Raw genomic sequence first — 21,239 nt, 5'->3', positions numbered from 1 at the left:
TGTCCAAAATGATCTCAATTATGAATTTAAAATGTTAAGTGAAAAAAGAAAAACACATACAAAGCAGTATTTAGAGCTTAAATGGTCCCAGTTTTTATAAGAAAAAAAGACATCAAAATGTTATCAAAGTGGTAAGATTATAAATCATTTTTTTTCTTTTTAGTGTTTTCTGTCTTAGCATTCCCCACAATTTCATTTTAATTATTCACAGTACAATCATAAAATGTTTTTGAAAAAAGGGAGGAGGTGTACATAGAAAAAAAGAAACCTGTTAAAAAATACCTCCCAAGTATAGTTAACATTTACGTTTTCTTGCTGGATGGGGTATTTTTTTCTTTTTGCAGTTTCCAAAATGTCCTGATCGTAATCAGTAGCTTTTTTTTTTAAACTGTAAGTAATAGACAATAAGGAGCCATCATTACTATGAGGTTGAACCATATGAAATTGTCACTGTAGTATTAATATTGTAGATAGCAGTAAACCTGGATACTGGAAATCCCTTAGTAAAGAGACTACTAAACCTACAATCCATCATATTGACATTTTAGATGTTTCCATTGGCTGCAGGCTGAGACAGTGTTATGAAGTATTTGGTCAAAACCACAGGAAACAACAGTCAAAGAAAACTATATAGTAGTATAACTTCTACTTTATTACACTATAAAACACCATGTAAACACATAAATAGTAAGAAACAGCCTGACAATTTTTTTTCTTTCCCACTAAATCTTTTTTTTTTTTTTTTTTTTGAGATGGAGTCTTGCTCTGTCGCCCAGGCTGGAATGCAGTGTCATGATCTCTGCTCACTGCAAACTCTGCCTCCCAGGTTCAAGCAATTCTCCTGCCTCAGCCTCCCAAGTAGCTGGGACTACAGGCGCCCGCCACCACACCCAGCTAATTTTTTGCATTTTTTTAGTAGAGACGGGGTTTCACCATGTTGGCCAGGATGGTCTCGATCTCCTGACCTCGTGATCCGCCTGCCGTGGCCTCCCGAAGTGCTGAGATAACAGGCATGAGCCACCGGGCCTGGCCACCCCACTAAATATTTTAAAAACACTTTTGAGTGTTTATCTTCTAAATAGTAAACTATGCAATTTCAGAGAGATTATTCCAGCCACAATGTTTTCATATTATGAGTTGGTTTTTCCCAATAGGAAAGACTTATCTGTTCCATTTTTCCAAAACCCAGTTCTCCAACACCAACTGGGTGTCCCACAATTCAACTAAATTCTGACACCACCTGGCATTTAGTGCAGACTCCACAGGTTAAACGCTCAGTCCCACAAGACTGACCCCACTTCAGATGCCAGCTGCAAATGGGGTCCCCAGGCTAACTGCACTTCTGCCTAGGGACTACCAATTGGGGCTTTCCAGGACCCCCATCAATAAGTTTGGCATTTTGCTAGAATTATCAGAGGCATTCGAACCAGAGTGACTCCATCTTGAATAGGGGCTGGGTAAAATGAGGCTGAGACCTACTGAGCTGCATTCCAGGAGGTCAGGCATTCTAAGTCACAGGATGAGATAGGAGATCAGCATAAGATACACGTCACAGGCCGGGCGCGGTGGCTCAAGCCTGTAATCCCAGCACTTTGGGAGGCCGAGGCGGGCGGATCACAAGGTCAGGAGATCGAGACCACAGTGAAACGCCGTCTCTACTAAAAATACAAAAAATTAGCCGGGCGCGGTGGCGGGCGCCTGTAGTCCCAGCTACTCAGGAGGCTGAGGCAGGAGAATGGCGGGAACCCGGGAGGCGGAGCTTGCAGTGAGCCGAGATCGCGCCACTGCACTCCAGCCTGGGCAACAGCGTGAGACTCCGTCTCAAAAAAAAAAAAAAAAAAAAGATACACGTCACAAAAACCTTGCTGATAAACGGGTGCCGTAAAGAAGCCGGTGAAAACCCACCGAAAGCAAGATGCCAGTGAAAGTGATCTCTGGTTATCCTCACTGCTCATTATATGCTAATTACAATACATTGACATGCTAAGAAACACTCCCACCAGCACGAGACAGTTTACAGACGCCAGGGCAATGTTGGGAAGTTACCCTATGGGTCTAAAAGAAGTCGGAAGCCTCAGTTCTGAGAACTGCTCACCCCTTTCCTGGAAAACTCATGAATAATCCACCCCTTGCTCGGCATGTAATCAAGAAATAACCATAAAAATAGCCAACCAGCAGCCCTCGGGGCTGCTCTGCCTGTGGAATAGCCATTCTTTATTCCTTTACTTTCCAATAACCTTGATTTCACTTTACTCTTTGGACTTGCCTGGAAGTCTTCCTTGCGCGAGGTCCAAGAACCCTCTTTTGGGGTCTAGATCGGGACTCCTTTGGGTAACAATGACTCACGGAATTCAGAAAATCCCTACACTTATGTTTTATTTTGAAGTTTTATTTATGTTTTTATTTTTATTATGAAGTTTTATTATGTTTTATTATGAAGTTTTTATTATGAAGCATACAGTTTCATTATGAAGTTTTATTATTAAGCATACAGCTCAGATGCAGCCAAATGGTAGAGATTGATAGGGCAAGGTATGGCTGGGGAACAGCCATGAAAACAGAACTTCCAAGCCCCCTCCAGGCATGCCATCCTCCCAACACATCCATATGTCACCAACCCAGAAGCTCCTAGCCTCCTTGCTGCAGAGTTTTAACCAAGTTTTTACTACACAGGTTTGACTGATGAAATTGTTGGCTGTTGTTGAGTGAACCCAATCTCCAGCCCCTTTCCCTTCCCAGAGATCAGGGATTGCAGCTGAAAGTTCTAAACCTGTAATCACAAGGCTGGTTCCCCTGGCAACTAGCCCCCATCCCGAAGCTACCTGGGGGCCCACCAAGAGTCCAAGGATCACATTAGCACAAACTCAGGTATGGTCTAAAGGAGCTCATTATGAATAACAAACAATGTTCCTATCACTCAAGAAATCCCAGGGGTTATTTTTAGGAGTCCCAGGAATCAGGGACAAGATCAAATATATCATTTTTATTATACCACATTGACTCAAAGTCAAGAGTCTTTACTCATTAATATATCAAGATGACGCACTGAACCAGTGTGGAAAAGATCAACCTTCTCAATCACAAGTTTGTGGTGGCAACAGATCAACTACCATATGGTTCAAGCAAAATAATTCTCTTTCCCTCCTTCAAGTCTTCTCCCATCCCTATCCCTCCCACCCACCCAGGAACTAAGATCCACCAGATCTACTTAGTTTGTGTAACTACTATTTCCATAATATGTCGGCATTGGATGTACACTGAATGACTTTGAAGCTGGTTAGTTTTCCTCCCCCAAAATCTATTTCATCACATCATAAGAAATTAAGAGACTGAGAAAACTCACCAGAAGTGACAGAGATGGAGCCCTTAGCCAAGCAGGACTTACAAATCATCCCAGTGCTGATACGCATGGTTTATTTAGAGATTGACCTAACCCTGACAGCTCTCCAGCCTGGGAAAGAGAAGTAAACAAGGACAAGACCCACAATAGAGCCAAAAAATGAAAATACACCAACATACTTCCAAAAAATAAATGTTTAATGGTTGAGAATTCAATAGTCTGGACCATGTGGGGTGGCTCGCGCCGGTAATCAAGAACTCAACAGACAAGCTGATTTGTATTATTTCAAGGTGTTTACTCTAACTTAAGAAAAATACATAATTAGTGAGCTTTAACCATTAATGAATACTTCTTGGCTTTCACACCATCAAGCCATCAAGACTATATACTTTTTTTTTTTTTCTTTGAGACAGGGTCTCACTCTGTAGCCCAGGCTGGAGTGCAGTGGCACCATCACAGCTCACTGCAGCCTTGAACCTTTGGGCTTAAGCGATCCTCCTGCCTCAACCTCCTGAGTAGCTGGGATGAAAGGCACATGCCACCATGCCCAGCTAATTTTTGTAGAGACAGGATCTTGCTATGGTTTTCGGGCTGGTCCTGAACTCCTGGCCTGAAGCGATCCTCCTGCCTCAGCATCCCAAAGTGCTGGGATTACAGGTGTGAGCCACCACGCTAGGCCAAAACTATACACTGAGCACTTATTTCATGATTCTCATTTCTGAGCACTCCTTAAACTTTGAAAAACTGTTTCTATCTGCATATCATATGGATTGCATTAAATCTATTCTGCTGCATAGATCCTATTTGTGTTACTTACAAAGGACTGCATTATTTGTTTGATGGCTCGCCCTCTGCCTTCCTACCACCTACACTTCTGCAGATAAGGAAATGGGAACAGCTATCTCAAACCGCCCTGCTGACAGCACAGGGCCCTGTCCCCTTCAGCTCAGCCTCTGGGGCTCTTCTACCACATGGCAACGCCTGGGGGCCTCTTCTTGTCCCCTATCCTCCACAACTACACAATAAAGTGCAGTATCAGGAGCTCTGTCACCCAGCCTCAGTCTCTCCTCTGCAGCCTCATCTCTTGTGACTTCCTCTGAGGAGTCTCTGCCACACCCAGTCTGCACTAACTTCTCTATTCCTACCTCTATGCCTTTGCACACAGGCTGTTTCCTTTGCTCAGCACATCATTCCATACACTCCCTTTTAAGGTCCACTGAAAATGCCAAGTTTCAGGCTATGAATGAAGTCTTTTCCATCCCCCTTATCAGAAAGTAAGCCTCCCTCCCTTTGATCCCACACAGCACTTTGTCTGTAGTTCTCTGATTACACCAAACACATTCTCTACTATACTATAATGATTTGTATTCATAGCTTATCTCCCCCTTCTCAATCACAAGTTTGTGGAGAACAAAAACGAAGTTTGTTATTCATTTTACATACCTACACAGCACCTAACGATATCTCAAATAAGCGAAACCTCATTTTTAAATTAACTGCACACTGTAAAGAATAATCTACAAGTTTGATCTGCAATGACGATTAAAAAGGGCTGAGTTGACAATCATGCCTGTGAAATGAGTTTCACCTTCAAAACCCAGCTTCTCGGCTCTATCACATAGCTTTAAACAATGTCCAAGGCTTCCCTTTTTCTTTTGGTGGTTGTTCTGTGTTTTGCCTTTAGTAGAGGGAAAGGAGGATGGAAAGAACTGAGGAAGCAGTAAAAGCATTCAGGCCATACAAGCATATGGCACGAACTTGCAAAGAAAAATGAAGGAATGCCTGCTCATTAGCCATCTGCCACTTCACCAATGCCAGGAAATTCCAGGCTGCTGTTTTTCATAAACTGGATAATTCACATGATTGTGTTGGGGACTTCCAGCTATGAAGAACGGTTAGAACATTTGAAAATTAGTGTTCCCAAGTTATACTGTGATAGGAAAGCCCAGTGAATTCTTCAAACTTCCACCTCTTACAGGAATCTGAGAAAGCCAGATTATGTTTACATCTATGCATGGGGAAGGAAGGCTTGGCAGATTACTGGTATCGAAAGGAATTCTTTTTAGTCAGTTTTTAACCCTACCTGTCTTGTGAATGTGTAATGTACAGGCTCTTTGTAAGTCTTCTACCACTCAGCTAAATCCATCCAGCCACTGGAAGATTGGTAATGGCATAATTGTCTAACGTGTGTCTTTTCAGGAAATTAAAATTGATATTTCCCATCTCCCTCATGCCAAAATTTTATAAAAATCATTTCTAAACCTAATGACATGTAAATTGAATTACCCCCTCCAAATATTTACTTCAAAAGCAAGCGGACAATTTCTGTAGAATTCCTAAGATAATCATTTCCTGCTAAAAACAAAATCTACATTCAATTTATAAGATGCCTTTGTTTCTCTTTAAGAAGATGAGCCTATAGTGAAAAAGCTCAAAAACAAATTAAATATAAAACTTTCCTTCTACTAATGATGCTGGGCACAGAATACCTGCAATTCACATAATGCAAAGCGCACTTGAGAACAATGAATATACATCTCACACTGACTTTCCCTCCTCTGACTTGAGCAAGGAATTCCCCTTCTCTTCTTCCTGGTTATTCCCTGTAAGTCTCCGTTTCCACATCTCCATAGAACAGGGAATAACATGCAACCTGCACCTCATAGCAGTTGCAAGAATTAAATTTGATCAGGCAAATGTTTTGTACACATTTCTTATGCTCAGCCACCTCAAGAAGCTCTAGACAAAACAAACATGGTGGAAACAATTGCATGTAACTGAGGGCTAAACAACATGGAAAAGATGCAACATGTATCCACTGACTTGTGGACAGTATATTCACAGGAGGCAGTAAAGGCAGTGAGAATACCTAGGAAATGTTTCCTGGAAATCCTATGCTTGATCTCAGCTTCAAGGATGGGCAGAGGACAGGATACGTATAGCCCCAAGAAGAGGGGAGGGGATTCCACCTACTCTTCTCTCTTTTACTTTCCTGCTCACAGTTGATACTTAGCCAGCATCACCTGGAAACGTGAGAGAAAAAGTCTCCAGACCCATCCCAGTCCTATGGACTCAGCACTCTCGGGTGGGGCTCAGGAATCTGTTTTAACCAGCCCTCCAGCTGGACTTCTGAACATTCAAGTCTGGGAACCACTGCTGTTGCTTTGTTTGATCTTACCTCCTCCTCTCTCTTCGGTGACCACAAGTTCTTTCCACCTGACCAACTCCTGCAGTTTTGCAGCTGTAAATTTCACTTTCATTTCCTCCAGAGAGCATGCCCAACCTGCACTGGAGTCTAGTTTGTCCATGCATGTCCCACACCTAGCCCCAGGTTAGGTACTCTGGCCCTGTGTCATACTTTCCTTGACAAGGACTCAGGGACACATCATTTTGCTTGTTTAATTAATTCTCTTCCTGATAACCTACTAGCTCCATAAAGGCAGGAACTGAGTCTATTTTGCTCACATCACTTCATTCTCAGTGTCTTGCACACTCTAAGGCACTTTGTTAATATCTGTTGGATAAATAAGCAAATCAAAGCAGCCATAAAATAATTGGTTTTGAATGGTATAAAGTATTATAACATCAGGAATATGATACATATACAATTAATAGATGCATTTGAAGTAGTGGTTGTAGAAACACAACTGAGTTTAGTTTGTCTTTGAGAAGAGTTTCATGAAGAGATTTAGGTTTTGAAAATCTTTGCATTGAAAATGCTACCAATGTCACACCATATTTGACTGTTTGTTACTATCATTCTTGGTTGTATTGCTTGTTTGTTATTATCATTCATTTTTCCTCCATGACCAGATTTTTCTGCCTTTGAGCAATCTGGCCCATAGAGGCTGCTCCCAAAACAGCCTCTCACCACTGCAGGAGAAGGGCTGTGGGGAGGCTTACATCTAAGATTTGTGGGTGAATATTCAAAACAGTAACTCTTCACTTTATTATAAAGAAAAAGCTTTGGACCAAGAGTCCTAACACCTGCATTCTAGCTCTGGCTTCCTTCCATCATTCAAATATTTAAATATTTACTCTATTCTCAGGCCCTGTGCTTGGATCCGAGCCTACAATGGTGAACAAGACATACACATAGTTCCTCCCTCACCAAACCCAAAGGTCTGCTCGTCTGCTATGGGCTACAGCCACTCCTGACTCACACAGGACACTGAACCTTTTTGGGCTAGTTTCCCCATCTGCCAAGACAGGGTGTTAATTACAAGATGACCATCAAGGTCCCTTCTGAATCTAAAATATGACTAAGAATAACACAATTACTCCCATGAGTTAGGTAGCCAAAGTTCTTCCTGGTTCTCCTCATCCCACATCCAAGGAGCTGAGAAACCAGACCCCTGAGCATGAGGATCAAGGGCATATGTAAACCAAGGAAACTTGCCATAGGCAGCAAGGCTGGATCCGCTTCCATAGACAGCCTAACAGAATGGGAAGAGTCCCAGAATGAGGAAAGACACCCACTTAAGTCCTGGCTGTGCCAACTCAGTTTCCTCACCTGCTAAATAAAAGCTTGGAGGACACAGTCAAGGTCCCTTCCAGCCCTAATACTACAGGACTCTGCTTCCTCATCCTAAGAGTCTCCTTCATCGAAACACTCACCAAAGAGCCATGAGAAGATGAACAGTAAGCAGTTGGACCCTGGATAATCACAAAGCATGTCAGTGTGACAATTACATTAAATACTAAAGAAAAACTGTCACAATTTTGTGACTACACCTATGGATCAGCTGTCTAAGAATAAACCAATTGGTGAATCTTCCAAAGTTCTTCCAAAAGAAAACGTCATGTTCTACCCTTAGGCCATTTTTGCACTGCTATAAAGAAATACCCGAGGCTGGGCATGGTGGCTCATGCCTGTAATCCCAACACTATGGGAGCCCAAGGCAGGTGGATCACCTGAGGTCAGGAGTTCCAGACCAGCCTAGCCAACATGGTGAAACCCAGTCTCTACTTAAAAATACAAAACTTAGCTGGGCATGGTGGCGGGCACCTCTAATCCCAGCTGCATGGGAGGCTGAGGCAGGAGAATCGCTTGAACCCGGGAGGCAGAGGTTGCAGTGAGCCGAGATCACACCATTGCTCTCCAGCAGCCTGAGCGACAGAACAAGACGTTGTCCCCCCAAAAAAGAAACACCTGAGGCTGAGTAATTGATTTTTCAAAAAAAGAGGTTGAATTGGCTCACGGTTCTGCAGGCTGTATGGGAAGCATAGTGGTGTCTGCTTCTGGGGAGGCCTAAGGAAACTTCCAATCATGGCAGAAGGCAACAGAGGAGCAGGCACATCACATGGCGAAAGCAGCAGCAAGAGAGAGTTGCAGGGAGGTACCACACACTTTTAAACAAACAGATCTCTTGTGAACTCATTCACTATTGTGAGGACAGCACTTCTCATGATGGTGCTAAATCATTCATGAGAAATAAACCCTCATGATCCAATCACCTTCCACCAGGCCCCACCCCCAATACTGGGGATTACCATTCGACATGAAATTTAGGCAGGGACAAATATACAGACTATATCACCTTATAAAGGTAATGCTTTCCTTCCTTCTTTGCTTAGTTTTGGTGGCTAATGGCTCTGCCCCACAAAACCCCTGCCTCCCAAGAGAACTCTGCCAAGCCCATCGGACCCTACTCCTTCAGGCAATGCCCAACACCCCCTCCTCAAAGGCCCCTCTTTTACACAACCAGCACCAGCACCCAGGGCTCAGGAAGAACAGGTGACAGGAAACCCCTCCAGTAATGGCAGAGGCCCAAAAAGGAAAATTCTGGAGAGTAAGGAACTTTGTCTCATCCTTTAGCTGTGATAGGTGAGTATTTAGTTTAGGGTAGGCAATAATAATATACTTTTTCATCACTTACTATGTATGTGCCAAGCACTCACTAGTTTTATCTCATGTAACTGACAAAACAATGCCGTAAGGCAGCTCAGCCATATTCTCTCTATAATACAGATAAGGAAAGTAATCTAAAGATTTTTTTCTCTCTGTACAACAGGCACTTTTATTAGTGGCTGGAATGCAGTTATTCACAAGAGTGCACAAACAAAATGGGAGAGGGGGATCAAGTAGGGCTGGCAGCTGGCACGGGAAATGGGAGACACCTGGCTCGGGGGTTCTCTCTGTTTGAGATCCTGGGACAGTGCTATTGAGTGAAGAAAAGAAGCCGGGGGCCTTGGGGTATTGCAGGTGGGAATGGAAAACCAGGTCCTCTGAGTTCAACAAGTTTGGCAAAAGGATCCTCAAGGTAAGATGTCTGGCCCCTCTACCCATCCATCCTCCAGAAAGTCCCTTGAGTAGATTCAGTTTCTCTTACAAAGAGAAGTGTGTTAGTAACTGGCAGAAGCAAGCAGAGGAGAAATTGGCCCAAACTCTCCAACTAGCCAACAAGTTTCCATTCTAATTGGCACCCATTCATAAAGTCACTTGGAATAAACAAAACCTTAGTTTTTTCAGGTATCCTTATTTTTCTCAGATTTCACACTAGAATACCAAAGTTGTACTTCTTTTTCTGAAGTGCCACTCATTTAAGGACCTATTTTCTCCATTGGAAATTTTGCTCCTTTGAGCAGCTTTATATATTTATTTCCCAACAGACACAAACAGATGAGTTACAGAAGAGGACCATAATCTTTATCTGAAAACTTGGAGGTCAGATGTGCTTCGAAGTTCAGACCTTGTGATTTTAGGAAAGTAATGCAATGCATTTAGCACACATCCTATAACACTCAAATCAAATTGATATTATTCAGCAAAACATGCAAATAGTCAAGAGAGAATAATATATACTATAGAACCTCACGTTAGGCCGGGTGCGGTGGTGCATCCCTATAATCCCAGCACTTTGGGAGGCTGAGGCGGGCAGATCGTGTGAGGTCAAGAGTTCCAGACCAGCCTGGCCAACATGGTTAAACCCCATCGCTACTAAAAGTACAAAAATTAGCCAGGCATGGTGGTGCATGCCTGTAATCCCAGCTACTCGGGAGGCTGAGGCAAGAGAATCACTTGAACCCGGGAGGCAGAGCTTGCAGTGAGCCGAGATTGCACCACTGCACTCCAGCCTGGGTGACAGACAGAGACTCCATCTCAAAAAAAAAAAAAAAACCTCACATTAGTTCAAGTTAAGTTTTACGACCTACAGAGTGTATCAAAAGCCTACAAGCAAAACTTGTTTTCAGAGCTTTTCACATTTCAGAATTGTCCATAAAGGATTACACCCTTACAAATGGCTCAAAAACTAGAAGAAAACAAAATCAACCTGATAGTTACCAACAATGTACAAGGTAAAACAATCAAGGTACCAATTTTTGCCTAACAAATTAGTGAATATGTTTTTCAGGGAAAATAACAAGAATATGAAACTGAGTCTTTTTGGCTATTGCTGTGAGAATGTAACCTGGGATGACCTTCAGATCAACACTGGTGTCATCAATTGCCTCAAAAATGTGAACATCTTTGACCCTCAAAGTGCCTATTCAGGAACCCATTTTCTGTGGAAGTCCTCTGATATTTGGGCAAAGTTTCATGCACACAGGCGTTCACTGAAACAACGAGTTTTAAAACTCACTTAAAAATAATTAGCAACTGAAATCTCCCAAATAGGTACACAGTAAAGTAAAATACAGTGAATCCATATAGTGGAACAGTAGGCAGCCCTTTTTTGGGTGTGTAGGGAAATAGAGAAACATTTCTGGATAACATAAACTGAAAACGTCATGATACAAAGTTATATTGCATTATGAACCTATCGGAGTTAAAAATGCAATTAGAGGGCTGGGTGCGTTGGCTCACGCCTGTAATCCCAGCACTTTGGGAGGCCAAGGCGGGCGGGTCATGAGGTCAGAAGAGAGAGACCATCCTGGCTAACACGGTGAAACCCCGTCTCTACTAAAAATACAAAAACAAAATTAGCCAGGCATGGTCGTGGGCGCGTGTAGTCCCAGCTACTTGGGAGGCTGAGGCGGGAGAATGGCGTGAACCCGGGAGGCGGAGCTTGCAGTGAGCTGAGATGGAGCCACTGCACTCCAGCCTGGGCGACAGAGCGAGACTCTATCTCCAAAAAAAAAGAAAGAAAGAAAAAAAAAAAAGCAATTAGAGAAGACCAGAATGAAATATGCTAACAATGGCTAGTGCCTTGGAGTAATAGGCTCAATGGTGATTCCCACTCCTTCCTCTCACAAACTTTAAATCTTTGGGGAAATTTTCCAAAAATACCTATTGTAGCTAAAGGGAAATGGGAAAAGATGGCTTGGCTACTTCACTCCCATGCAACAGTAGCAAACTTTAATCTGAGGTGTCACTCTGGGCTTTTTAAAAATCCCTATCATTGCAAAGCTATCACCACCTCCAGAATAAAAACTGTTTAATATATGTGGTCCACATTTATTTGACAATTTAAATGACATAATATAAATCAAGCCTAATGCGCACTCTGGAGGAAAAAAATACTATATTTTTTAAAGATAAAAAGATATATGCCACTTTGCCATCTCCCAGACCTTTCAGAGACAGTAAGACAGATAGACAGGCGTTGGCACAATGCCCAGTTTACAAGTGAGGAAATGGAGGTGGACAGAACCACATGCTACAAGCATCAGGGTCTCTTTCTGATTTTTTTTTTGGGGGGGTGGGGGACAGAGTCTCATTCTGTCACTCAGGCTGGAGTGCAGTGGCATGATCTCTGCTTACTGCAACCTCTGCCTCCCAGGTTCAAGTGATTCTCCTGCCTCAGCCTCCCGAGTAGCTGGGATTACAGGCATATTCCACCACACCCAGCTAATTTTTGTATTTCTAGTAGAGACCATATTGGCCAGGCTGATCTTGAACTCCTGACCACATGATCTGCCCGCCTCGGCCTCCCAAAGTGCTGGGATTACAGGCGTGAGCCACCGCACCCGGCCTCCTTCTGATTTTTGACTTCAAGTCCAAGGCCCTGACTTAAGGCTTGGTGTTCTTTCCACCATATCATCCCATGACCTTGTTACTTACTGATTCTTTATAAATATCTTAGAATAAAAAGAATTTTCTTCCTCAAAAAAATAGTTTAGTAATAATAAGCATGGACTTCAAAATCAAACAGATCTGACTCAATGGACTCCATGCCAAAATCCAGCCTACACGTGAGTGACTTTTTCAACTTCTCTGAGGCTCAATTTCCTCATCTACAAACACAGGAATAAAATTACATATATAACTGACAGGAAATTCATTGTAAGAATGCAATGATCTAGGCACTTAGACTACCGCCTGCCACAAAACAGGTAATAATAAAAATTGAATTCCTTTTTCCTACAAGAGTAAAGTGTCTACAGTGTACTAACACCAAATTCTGATTTTAGTTTTTATAAACCACACCAGTATTAATATATTAATTCTATTAATATAATAATTATTATATTAATTCTAATAATACAATTATTAATATATCTGCTTTCAGCAGCACACCAAATCTTTACAACCACTGAAGTATCCTAAATTATTAGGAACTACTCAACCTAATAGTTTATACCAATGACAATTTAATTTATTCTTTTTGTCAGCTTTAAATCATTTCTCTATTGTTTCAATAAGTCATTACACTTCAACATTAGGGCCAAAGAATTATTTTTAAAGAAACAATAAAATTTGTTGTTTGTTCAGTTGGGGCTTTGGTCTCTCACATTCAAATTCAACTATTCAAACTTCCAAATAGATTAATTTCATTTCTTTGTTTAGAGGGGTTAGGGGCAGGGAATTGACAGAGTTTTCTCACAGTTTTCATTTCCTTTTTAAATTAAATGTAGATGTGGAATCTGAAGCTCCAAGGTGTGCTTTTTCAAAACTTTCCAAACACTGTATATTATGTGGATGTACAGCTTTGCAGCTACCTGGCTAAGGGAGAACCCAGAATTTAATAAAGCTTATCTTTAGCAACTAAAAGGGAGTCAGAATGCTGGAGGGAAGCCCACAGCCCAAGGACAATGCATTTCTCCTCTTATCTGCCGCAGGACCCCTTCCACCCACTCCTTACTCCAGGGCTATGCCCACTGTCTGAGAGAGAAACTAATAAGACTGAAGGTTGAGTAACCAGAGAACTTACGGACATAAATAAGCCAAGATGTGGAAAATCATCCCTTTGGGTGCTTGTGGTATATAGTTTCCAATGCTGCTGCTAAGAGACAAGTTTAATGAGATTCTTGTACTAGGAAGGAAGTGAAAAAGGCACTGCTACTACCCACCGTGAAGCGATCTGCCCTTCTTTTCTCTGCTTAACAACTTTGTGATAACCACATGCTTACAATTTGATGATGTTCTAAACTATCTTAGAATCTCAGCGAGACTGCAGAGGTTGACTCATATTCTATTTTTCTCTGCAGAGCAGTGGGGTACAGTGGAAAGGGAATGAACTTTGGAATCAAGCAGGCTGGGTTATCCCAGATAAAGATACATATAAAGGTACACACATACACAGACACCTCCTAGTGGTTCTGCTCTCTGACTGCTGACTGGCACAGTCCCTGTGTGATGTTCAGCCAGTTGTTTAACCTCTCTTGCCTCAGTTGCCTTACTAGAAGTAAGTACTTCATCCAGTTATGAGCAATGAGTTTAAAAATGCATATGAAGGCTGTGCTCAGTGGCTCACACCTGTAATCCCTGCACTTTGGGAGGTTGAGGAGGGTGGATTACTCGAGGTCAGGAGTTAGAGACCAGCATAGCCAACATAGTGAAGCCCCAATTCTACTAAAAAAAATACAAAAAGTAGCCAGGCATAGTGGCGGGTGCCTATAATCCCAGCTACTTGGGAGGCTGAGGCAGAAGAATTGCTTGAGCCCGGAAGGCAGAGGTTGCAGTGAGCCAAGATCGCACCACTGCACCTCAGCCTGGTAAAAAAAGCAAGACTCTGTCTCAAAAAAAAAAATTAAAAAATAAAAATAAACAAATAAATAAAAATGCAGTCGGGCACGGTGGCTCACACCTGTAATCCCAGCACTTTGGGAGGCCGAGGCGGGCGGATCACGAGGTCAGGAGATAGAGACCATCCTGGCTAACATGGGGAAATCCCATGTCTAGTAAAAATAGAAAAAAATTAGCCAGGCGTGGTGGCGGGCGCCTATAGTCCCAGCTACTTGGGAGGCTGAAGCAGGAGAACGACATGAACCCGGGAGGTGGAGCTTGCAGTGAGCCAAGATCACACCACTGCACTCCAGCCTGGGTGACAGAGCGAGACTCCATCTCAAAAAGAAAAAAATAAATAAAAATAAAAATGCATATAAATACTCAACCCAAAGCCTGGCACACAGCTGGCATTCAACAGTATTTTCCATTTTTTTCCCTCTGCTTCCCTATGCTTAAAGTACAAACATTAACACCATCTTCGGTTCCAAGGGGATCAGATGTTGACTGGTCAGAGCATTTTCTCTTTACACAGGCCTCAAGATACTGGCAAATTTGTGCTCTGTATCCTTTCCTTTTTAGACACCTGTTTCTTCTTCCACATTAACTTTTATCAAAAAGAAAAAAAAACAAAGGCTGTCATGCAATTAGATGAGTGCTTTCATCAGTAACATTCCAGTCCTGAGACCTGGGTGTTGCTCAGAGGTCAGACAAAACACACACCCACTCTAGGGATGGATTTCTCCTGCTGATGATGGCTAATTACATGCATCATGTGCTGACTTTTTTATAATTTTACTCCCAGATTAAACTCTTCCCCAAATTCTGGAGCAACTGACTCCAACCCTCTAAGGAATGTCTCCAACTTCACATCCAAGTGGAACCTGATAATGCACCTATGTGTCTCAGCAATGAAACGCAGGATGAAAATCAAAATGAACCAGCAGGGCATAGTGGCTCATGCCTGTAATCCCAGCACTTTGGGAGGCCAACGCAGGAGGATCACTTGAGGGCAGGAGTTCAAGACCAGCCTGGCCAATATGGCAAAACACGTCTCTACTAAAAATACGAAAATAAATATAGCCGGGCATGGTGGCACGTGCCTGTAATCCCAGCTGCTCAGGAGGCTGAGGCAGGAGAATCCCTTGAACCAGAGAACTGGAGGTTGCAGTGAGCCAACATGGTACCACTGCACTCCAGCCTGGGTGACAGAGTGAGATCCTGTATCAAAAAAAAGAAGAAGAAAAAAAAAATTGTCCCATCCAATAAAACATGTCACTAGCTGCCATTTCCCCAGGTGGATGGCTAACGGAAATACGGGCCTGCTAAAAATACTCAGGAGACAATACTACCTATCTCGTTCCCTTCCAAACCTGCTCTGGTTTCTATGAGAAAGTGAAGGCCAAACTGCTAAGTCAGTGTAAAAGTTTTAAGCGACCGAAATGTTCTCAGGAGGAAGAGTTTATGGATGTTTATGGAGGAGACAGTCACTGTTGAAAGGCTTCTAGTTGCTTATTATTTGGACCTGAAGAGGAGCCACCCCTGAAATCAAGCTTGGAAGAGCTTGCTGACGTCAGACTCCAATCTGTAGTAACCCCAAATGGCCAAGCAGGTATGTGGGTTTTTTTTTTTTTTTTTTTTTTTTAACTGAGGCTGTTAGGTGGCAATTAAGAGGAGAAGCGGTGGTAAGGAATCCCTAGTGTCTGCAGTTATAAAAGCAAGGATATGACATAGGACTTCCATAAAACTTATACCTCCTCTTAAGATTGATTTCAATTAAAAACTGCTTCATCGTTGGTGACACTTTAGCATCTCTGCTGGTGGCTTCCTGCCCTGACCACACAAGGTTCCTTTTGTGACGACAGGAATCAACACAAAGAAGAAAAATATTTAAGTTTACCAACGCGCCTTCCCTTTTTCCGAGCCTGATTTCTACAGGATATATGGGAAGAAATGTGAACTCCTTGACCTGTTACAAGAATCCATCAACTACCAAAATAAATGGAAACTTGGAAAGAGATTCAAGTCCTCTAGGTTTTACGATATTTTAAGGTATTTAAAAGGGAGAAGGAGGCGCCGACAGCGCACCCGGTGCTCTCTGTCACGATCTTCCGCTCCCGGAGCCTTTGAGGACAAGGGCGGTGGGAAAGGGGTCCGCGGGGTTCCGAGGCGCGCGGCCGTGAAGGAAGCGCCCCCGAGGAAGCCCTGGTCCCTACGCCCCGCACAGCTCAGGGCTGGGGGACACAGACCCTCGGCAGAGGCCCCGGGGAGGGAAGGCGGGAGCGGGGCCGGCGGGAGGGGAGGGACGAGAGCCGTTGCCACGCACCGCGCCCTGCCCGGACCGCCCCGGGACAGCCAGTTGTTCAGCGCCAGGATCCCGAGGCTGTGCGAGAAAGCAGGCTCCTCGGAGCGCCGCAGGGCTGCCGTCCCGACCCCCTCGCTTCCTTCCGCGCTCCCGGGAACCGATTCAGCACCCGGCGCCCCGGCTCCTACCGGACACTCACCCGGAGCCACCAGCGGCGAACTCACGGCGCCTCCCACGAAGACAGCAGCGGCTAGGACAGCGGACCCCGGGAGTGCCCGCAGAGCCATCGCCGCGTCGCTTCGCCCTCCTTCCCCAGGGCGCCGCGTCCGGCGCTCGGGAAGGCAGAGCCGCTCCGGAGCCGGCGGGCTGATCGAGTGGCTGGGCTCGGCCCCAGGGAGCGGCGAACCCCGCCCCGCCATGGCCCCGCCCCTCCCCGCCCACCATGGCCCCGCCCCAACACACCACACCCACCTCGGCTCGGTCCCGCCTCTTTCCGCGCGCCCCGGGCTCCACCTAAGACGGCACGAGGCCCACTCATGGCTCCGCCCCCGACTCCCCGCCCACCTCAGCCTGATCCCGCCTCTCCCTGCCAATCCCGCTTCCTTTCCAAACCAGGCGGCAGCCTCTGCGGCGCAGCTAGGCCATGAACACGCCCCGTTTCTCCACCCACCTCAGCTTGGCCCCGCCTCTCCTTGCCGCGCCCCGGACTCCACCTAAGAAGGCACGTGTTCCATCCATGGCCCCGCCCGTTTCCCCGCCCACAGCTCAGCCTGACCCCTCCTCTCCCTACCACTCCCGCTTCCTTTCCAAACTCAGCAGCAGCCTGGGCGGTGCAGTTAGGCTATAGTCCCGCCCTAGTGCCCCGCCCACCGTGGCCCGGCCCTGCCTCTACTTGCTACGCCCGCTTCCTTTCCAAGCCCGGCGGTGATTACGCGGGAGCCCGGGGCTGGGGAAGGGTCGCCCGGGTGCAACCTTCCTCCGGAGCTGGGACTAGGCGGGCGTGGGAAGAGAAAGACGGAGCTCGCCCCGAGAAGCACTGGACAGCCAGAAGCGGCCAGCACTGGAGCGAGCCCAGTCTTTTTTCGCTGTTGGCATGTCTATCCAGCTAGCATTCCCCTCGGTTGCAGGTCTAGGGAGTAATGCTGTGCTGGACGTCACGTTCTGTTGTTTGAAAACTAGCAGAAAAGATAAATAACTTAAATTTCTTCCTCTGTTTGCATTTAAGCTGCTCCTATGGGGAAGATACCTCTATGTATTTTCAGGAGCAACGCCTTTGTTTAAAATCGTGTGCCTGTATTGCACCTTGCGCATACTCCTGCAAAGTAGATCTTTAGGTGCCCAGGCACTTATTATCTCCTCACATCCTCACATCAGCTCTGCGAGGTGACTATTAGAGGCCAGGGAGTAAACCCACAATGTCTGGGCCACCATGATAAATTGTAATTATCTCATTGTCATTGTGTTTGCTCGCTGCTGTGCCCTCAGCGCCTAGATGGAGGACAGACAGCACACGCTAAGAGGTCAGAAGTGTTTTTTGAAGTTGAATCATCTTCACAAGCATTGATAGGACTCAGAGGCGCTCTCTGAATAGTTCCTCTTTACTGCCCTGTAGGGACTGTTGTTACTGGGCCGTCAAGCATTTGGTTGAAGGAAATGAGGGCAGGACTTGAGCAAATACTCAACACCAGCAAGAAAAGGGGGTGCATGGGGGCTGTGGGTTTTCACAGGATGGGTCTCATCCTTGAGGTGACTGATAGCCTCTAGTTTTCAAAGAACTATTTATTCTCTCACCGAGCCCTCCACGCAGTCTGCGAGACTATTACAACAAACATTGCGTTGATGTGGGAATTGCCGGTGACGGAAGCTCAGGCCACTACACTACAGATGGCTGAGGCTGAAGGATGGAGCCCCTGACCTTTGAAGCCCAAGGGGGGCACTGCGCGTCCTGAGCTCAGCTCAGTTGGCTGCGCGTCCTGCAGTCTGGCAGGCTTAGCAGGCAGCCTTTGCTAGTTTTATATCAACATAAACACTGAGAATGGATGCAGAGGAAAGCAATCCATGTGGATTTCTAACTAAAAAAGGAGAGAATCCCGGACCTAGAAATTAAACTATAAATTAGAAGTTGTAGCCAGAACGAGCTACAAAATTTGCAGGGTACAATGCAAAATGAAAAGGCAGGGCCTTTTGTTCAAAAATCATTAAGAATTTCAAGATGGCAACAACACAGCATTAAATCAATTGTGGAGCCCTCCTAAACACACAGTTGCACAGGTCACACACTTATAAAGCCAGCCCTGGTTTTGTAAGTTAGAATGTAACAAAATGCTTGAATCAAGAAATCTATTCAAAATGTAAAATGTCATTTCAAAATTGAATCATGTTTCACTCTTTTCCCACAGATTGAACTTACTATTTAAAAGACGGGATCGTTTTTGGTTGGGCGCGGTGGCTCACGCCTGTAATCCCAGCACTTTGGTAGGCTGAAGTGGGTGGATCACGAGGTCAAGAGTTCCAGACCATCCTGGCTAACACGGTGAAACCCCGTCTGTATTAAAAATACAAAAAAGTAGCCGGGCGTGGTGGCGGGCGCCTGTAGTCCCAGCTACTTGGGAGGCTGAGGCAGGAGAATGATGTGAACCCGGGAGGCGGAGCTTGCAGTGAGCCGAGATTGCCCAACTGCACTCCAGCCTGGGTGACAGAATGAGACTCCGTCTCAAAAAAAAAAAAAAGACGGGATCATTTTTAGCAACACATTTGAATTGTATGTCTATTACGGCTCTTCAAATATAAAAATACAATCTAGTACTTAAGCCTTACCCATTATCTACCAGGCCCTTTGTTTTACAGATGAGAGATAGTTAAGTGATCTGCCTGACATCTTATATCTACTATAAGCCAGGGTTGAAACCCAGGGCTCTGAAATTTCTCTTCCTAAACTTTCCATAACACCTGGTTGACACTCTCTCTATAAATGTCTTACTTTCACATACCCCATATACATGCATTTGTATGTCTTGTTAAAGGAATGAAGGAAGGGTAGGAGGAAGAGAGGGAGGGGGAGGGAGGGAGGAAAGTGAAGAGGGGAAGGAGAGAGGAAAGAAAGAAAATCCAGCTTATTTTCCATATCCTTAACCCTACAGATTTATTCATACAATTTAAATAGCTTCTACATATGTGTATCTAAAAATCCAGTTTTATTTTAAAAGTAAGAACTCCAATGTAATGGAACTTTTATTCTCTATTATGAAGGGGATGTCATATTTCTTCTGAGAACATAAAATGGAAATTTTAAAACTAAGTTATATTTCCATTTTTTCAGAAACAAAAGTAAAGTTTTAATAATTCTTAATAACTGTCATTAATTGAAAACGATAATCCTCATTCAGCCCTTAGATTTAGTCCAATCCTATGATGGGTACTCTTTTTGTATTCTTTGATCAATTCCTCACAACGATTTTATATTTAGGGAATCATTGTTAACAATCTTCACTTCAAAGCTGAGGGATTAGGGCATTACCTGAGTCACATGGCCTCTCCCTGGCACCACCAGGATGCAAATCCAGGATCAGCTCCCTCAGGCCCATACTTGCACCCTCCTCTTACACTGTTCTGCCTCTGAAATGCAGAACTCTAGTCAACCAACACCTCTTTCGCAATCTAAAGTATTGTTCTGATATTCCTTCATTGCATGTTTAACCTAGCCTTTTTGAACACCGTTTCAACACTTGCTTACATATTTTTCCTCAATGAGAATAATTTATTGATTGATGGGAATGGATTATAAGTCAGAGTGTATAGGATCAAATTTACAAACATATACAATGTGATGTCCTTTCTGATTTTCATTGTTGTTTTTCGGTTTCTCTGTAAGGATTCAGTTAATCATTCCCCTTAGTAGAAACCTTTCCTGTTTTCCTCTGAACTGCTAGCTGGTGATTTTCATCACCATCATTTAAATACATAAGCCTCACTTGGCTGGTGTTTACTCTAATTAATGTTGAACACGCTTCCGCAGAAGGTCTCTGTAGGATTTCTTCTGTGATTTAGATGTAATCATCTCTCCTTTTAAGAGGTTATATCCAGGAGATAGGCTTACATTTCTTTTTTAACAATATGTCTGCAGGGGATAAAATATTTTATACAATCTGGGACTATTTTGATACGACAACAAATATATGCTGTGTTTCTGGTACTGGGCTGAGGGTGAAGGGATGGAGGGGAGAGTCACTACAAGCTGAAGAAAAAGATTCTAACTTTGCTTTTAAAGTTTTAAACCTACCTGGGAGGAAGGGAACAGCTGCATAAGTGAACAGGAATGGCCAATGGCCCAGGGGTCAAGGGACACAACCCTGCCAAAGATTCACTCTACTCTGTGACTCTCCGCGGCTTCTTTGGGTTGGTCTTCCAACCTATAAAATACGAGGGTGATAGGATGATTTCTTTTTTTTTCTTTTCTTTTTTTTTTTTTTTGAGACGGAGTCGCGCTCTGTCGCCCAGGCTGGAGTGCAGTGACCGAATCTCAGCTCACTGCAAGCTCCACCTCCCGGGTTCACGCCATTCTCCTGCCTCAGCCTCCCGAGTAGCTGGGACTACAGGCGCCCGCCACCTTGCCTGGCTAGTTTTTTGTATTTTTTAGTAGAGACGGGGTTTCACCGTGTTAGTCAGGATGGTCTCGATCTCCTGACCTCGTGATCCGCCCGTCTCGG

General features: G+C 44.3%; 1 protein-coding gene across 2 annotated transcripts in view; it reads right to left on the bottom strand.

Annotated features, from left to right (window-relative positions):
• Positions 1 to 16,926, bottom strand: part of LOC105487754 (RELT like 1) — a 74,814-nt gene extending 57,888 nt beyond the window's left edge. Inside the window, exon 1 of one of the 2 annotated variants that reach the window (XM_011751398.2) lies at positions 16,733 to 16,926. In XM_011751398.2, the coding sequence (XP_011749700.2) occupies positions 16,733 to 16,820 (88 nt within the window). In that variant the 5' untranslated portion in view covers positions 16,821 to 16,926. Of the gene's footprint in view, positions 1 to 8,541; positions 8,938 to 16,732 lie in introns of those variants that run through there. The other variant, XM_071093751.1, reaches the window with a different exon arrangement.
• Between the last annotated feature and the right edge of the window lie 4,313 nt (positions 16,927 to 21,239).

Source organism: Macaca nemestrina, chromosome 3 (genome assembly GCF_043159975.1).
Source record: "Macaca nemestrina isolate mMacNem1 chromosome 3, mMacNem.hap1, whole genome shotgun sequence".
In the NCBI taxonomy this organism is placed as follows: domain Eukaryota; kingdom Metazoa; phylum Chordata; class Mammalia; order Primates; family Cercopithecidae; genus Macaca; species Macaca nemestrina.
The sequence above is the reverse complement of the archived record's forward strand: the minus strand, read 5'-3'. Positions and strand labels throughout refer to the sequence as shown.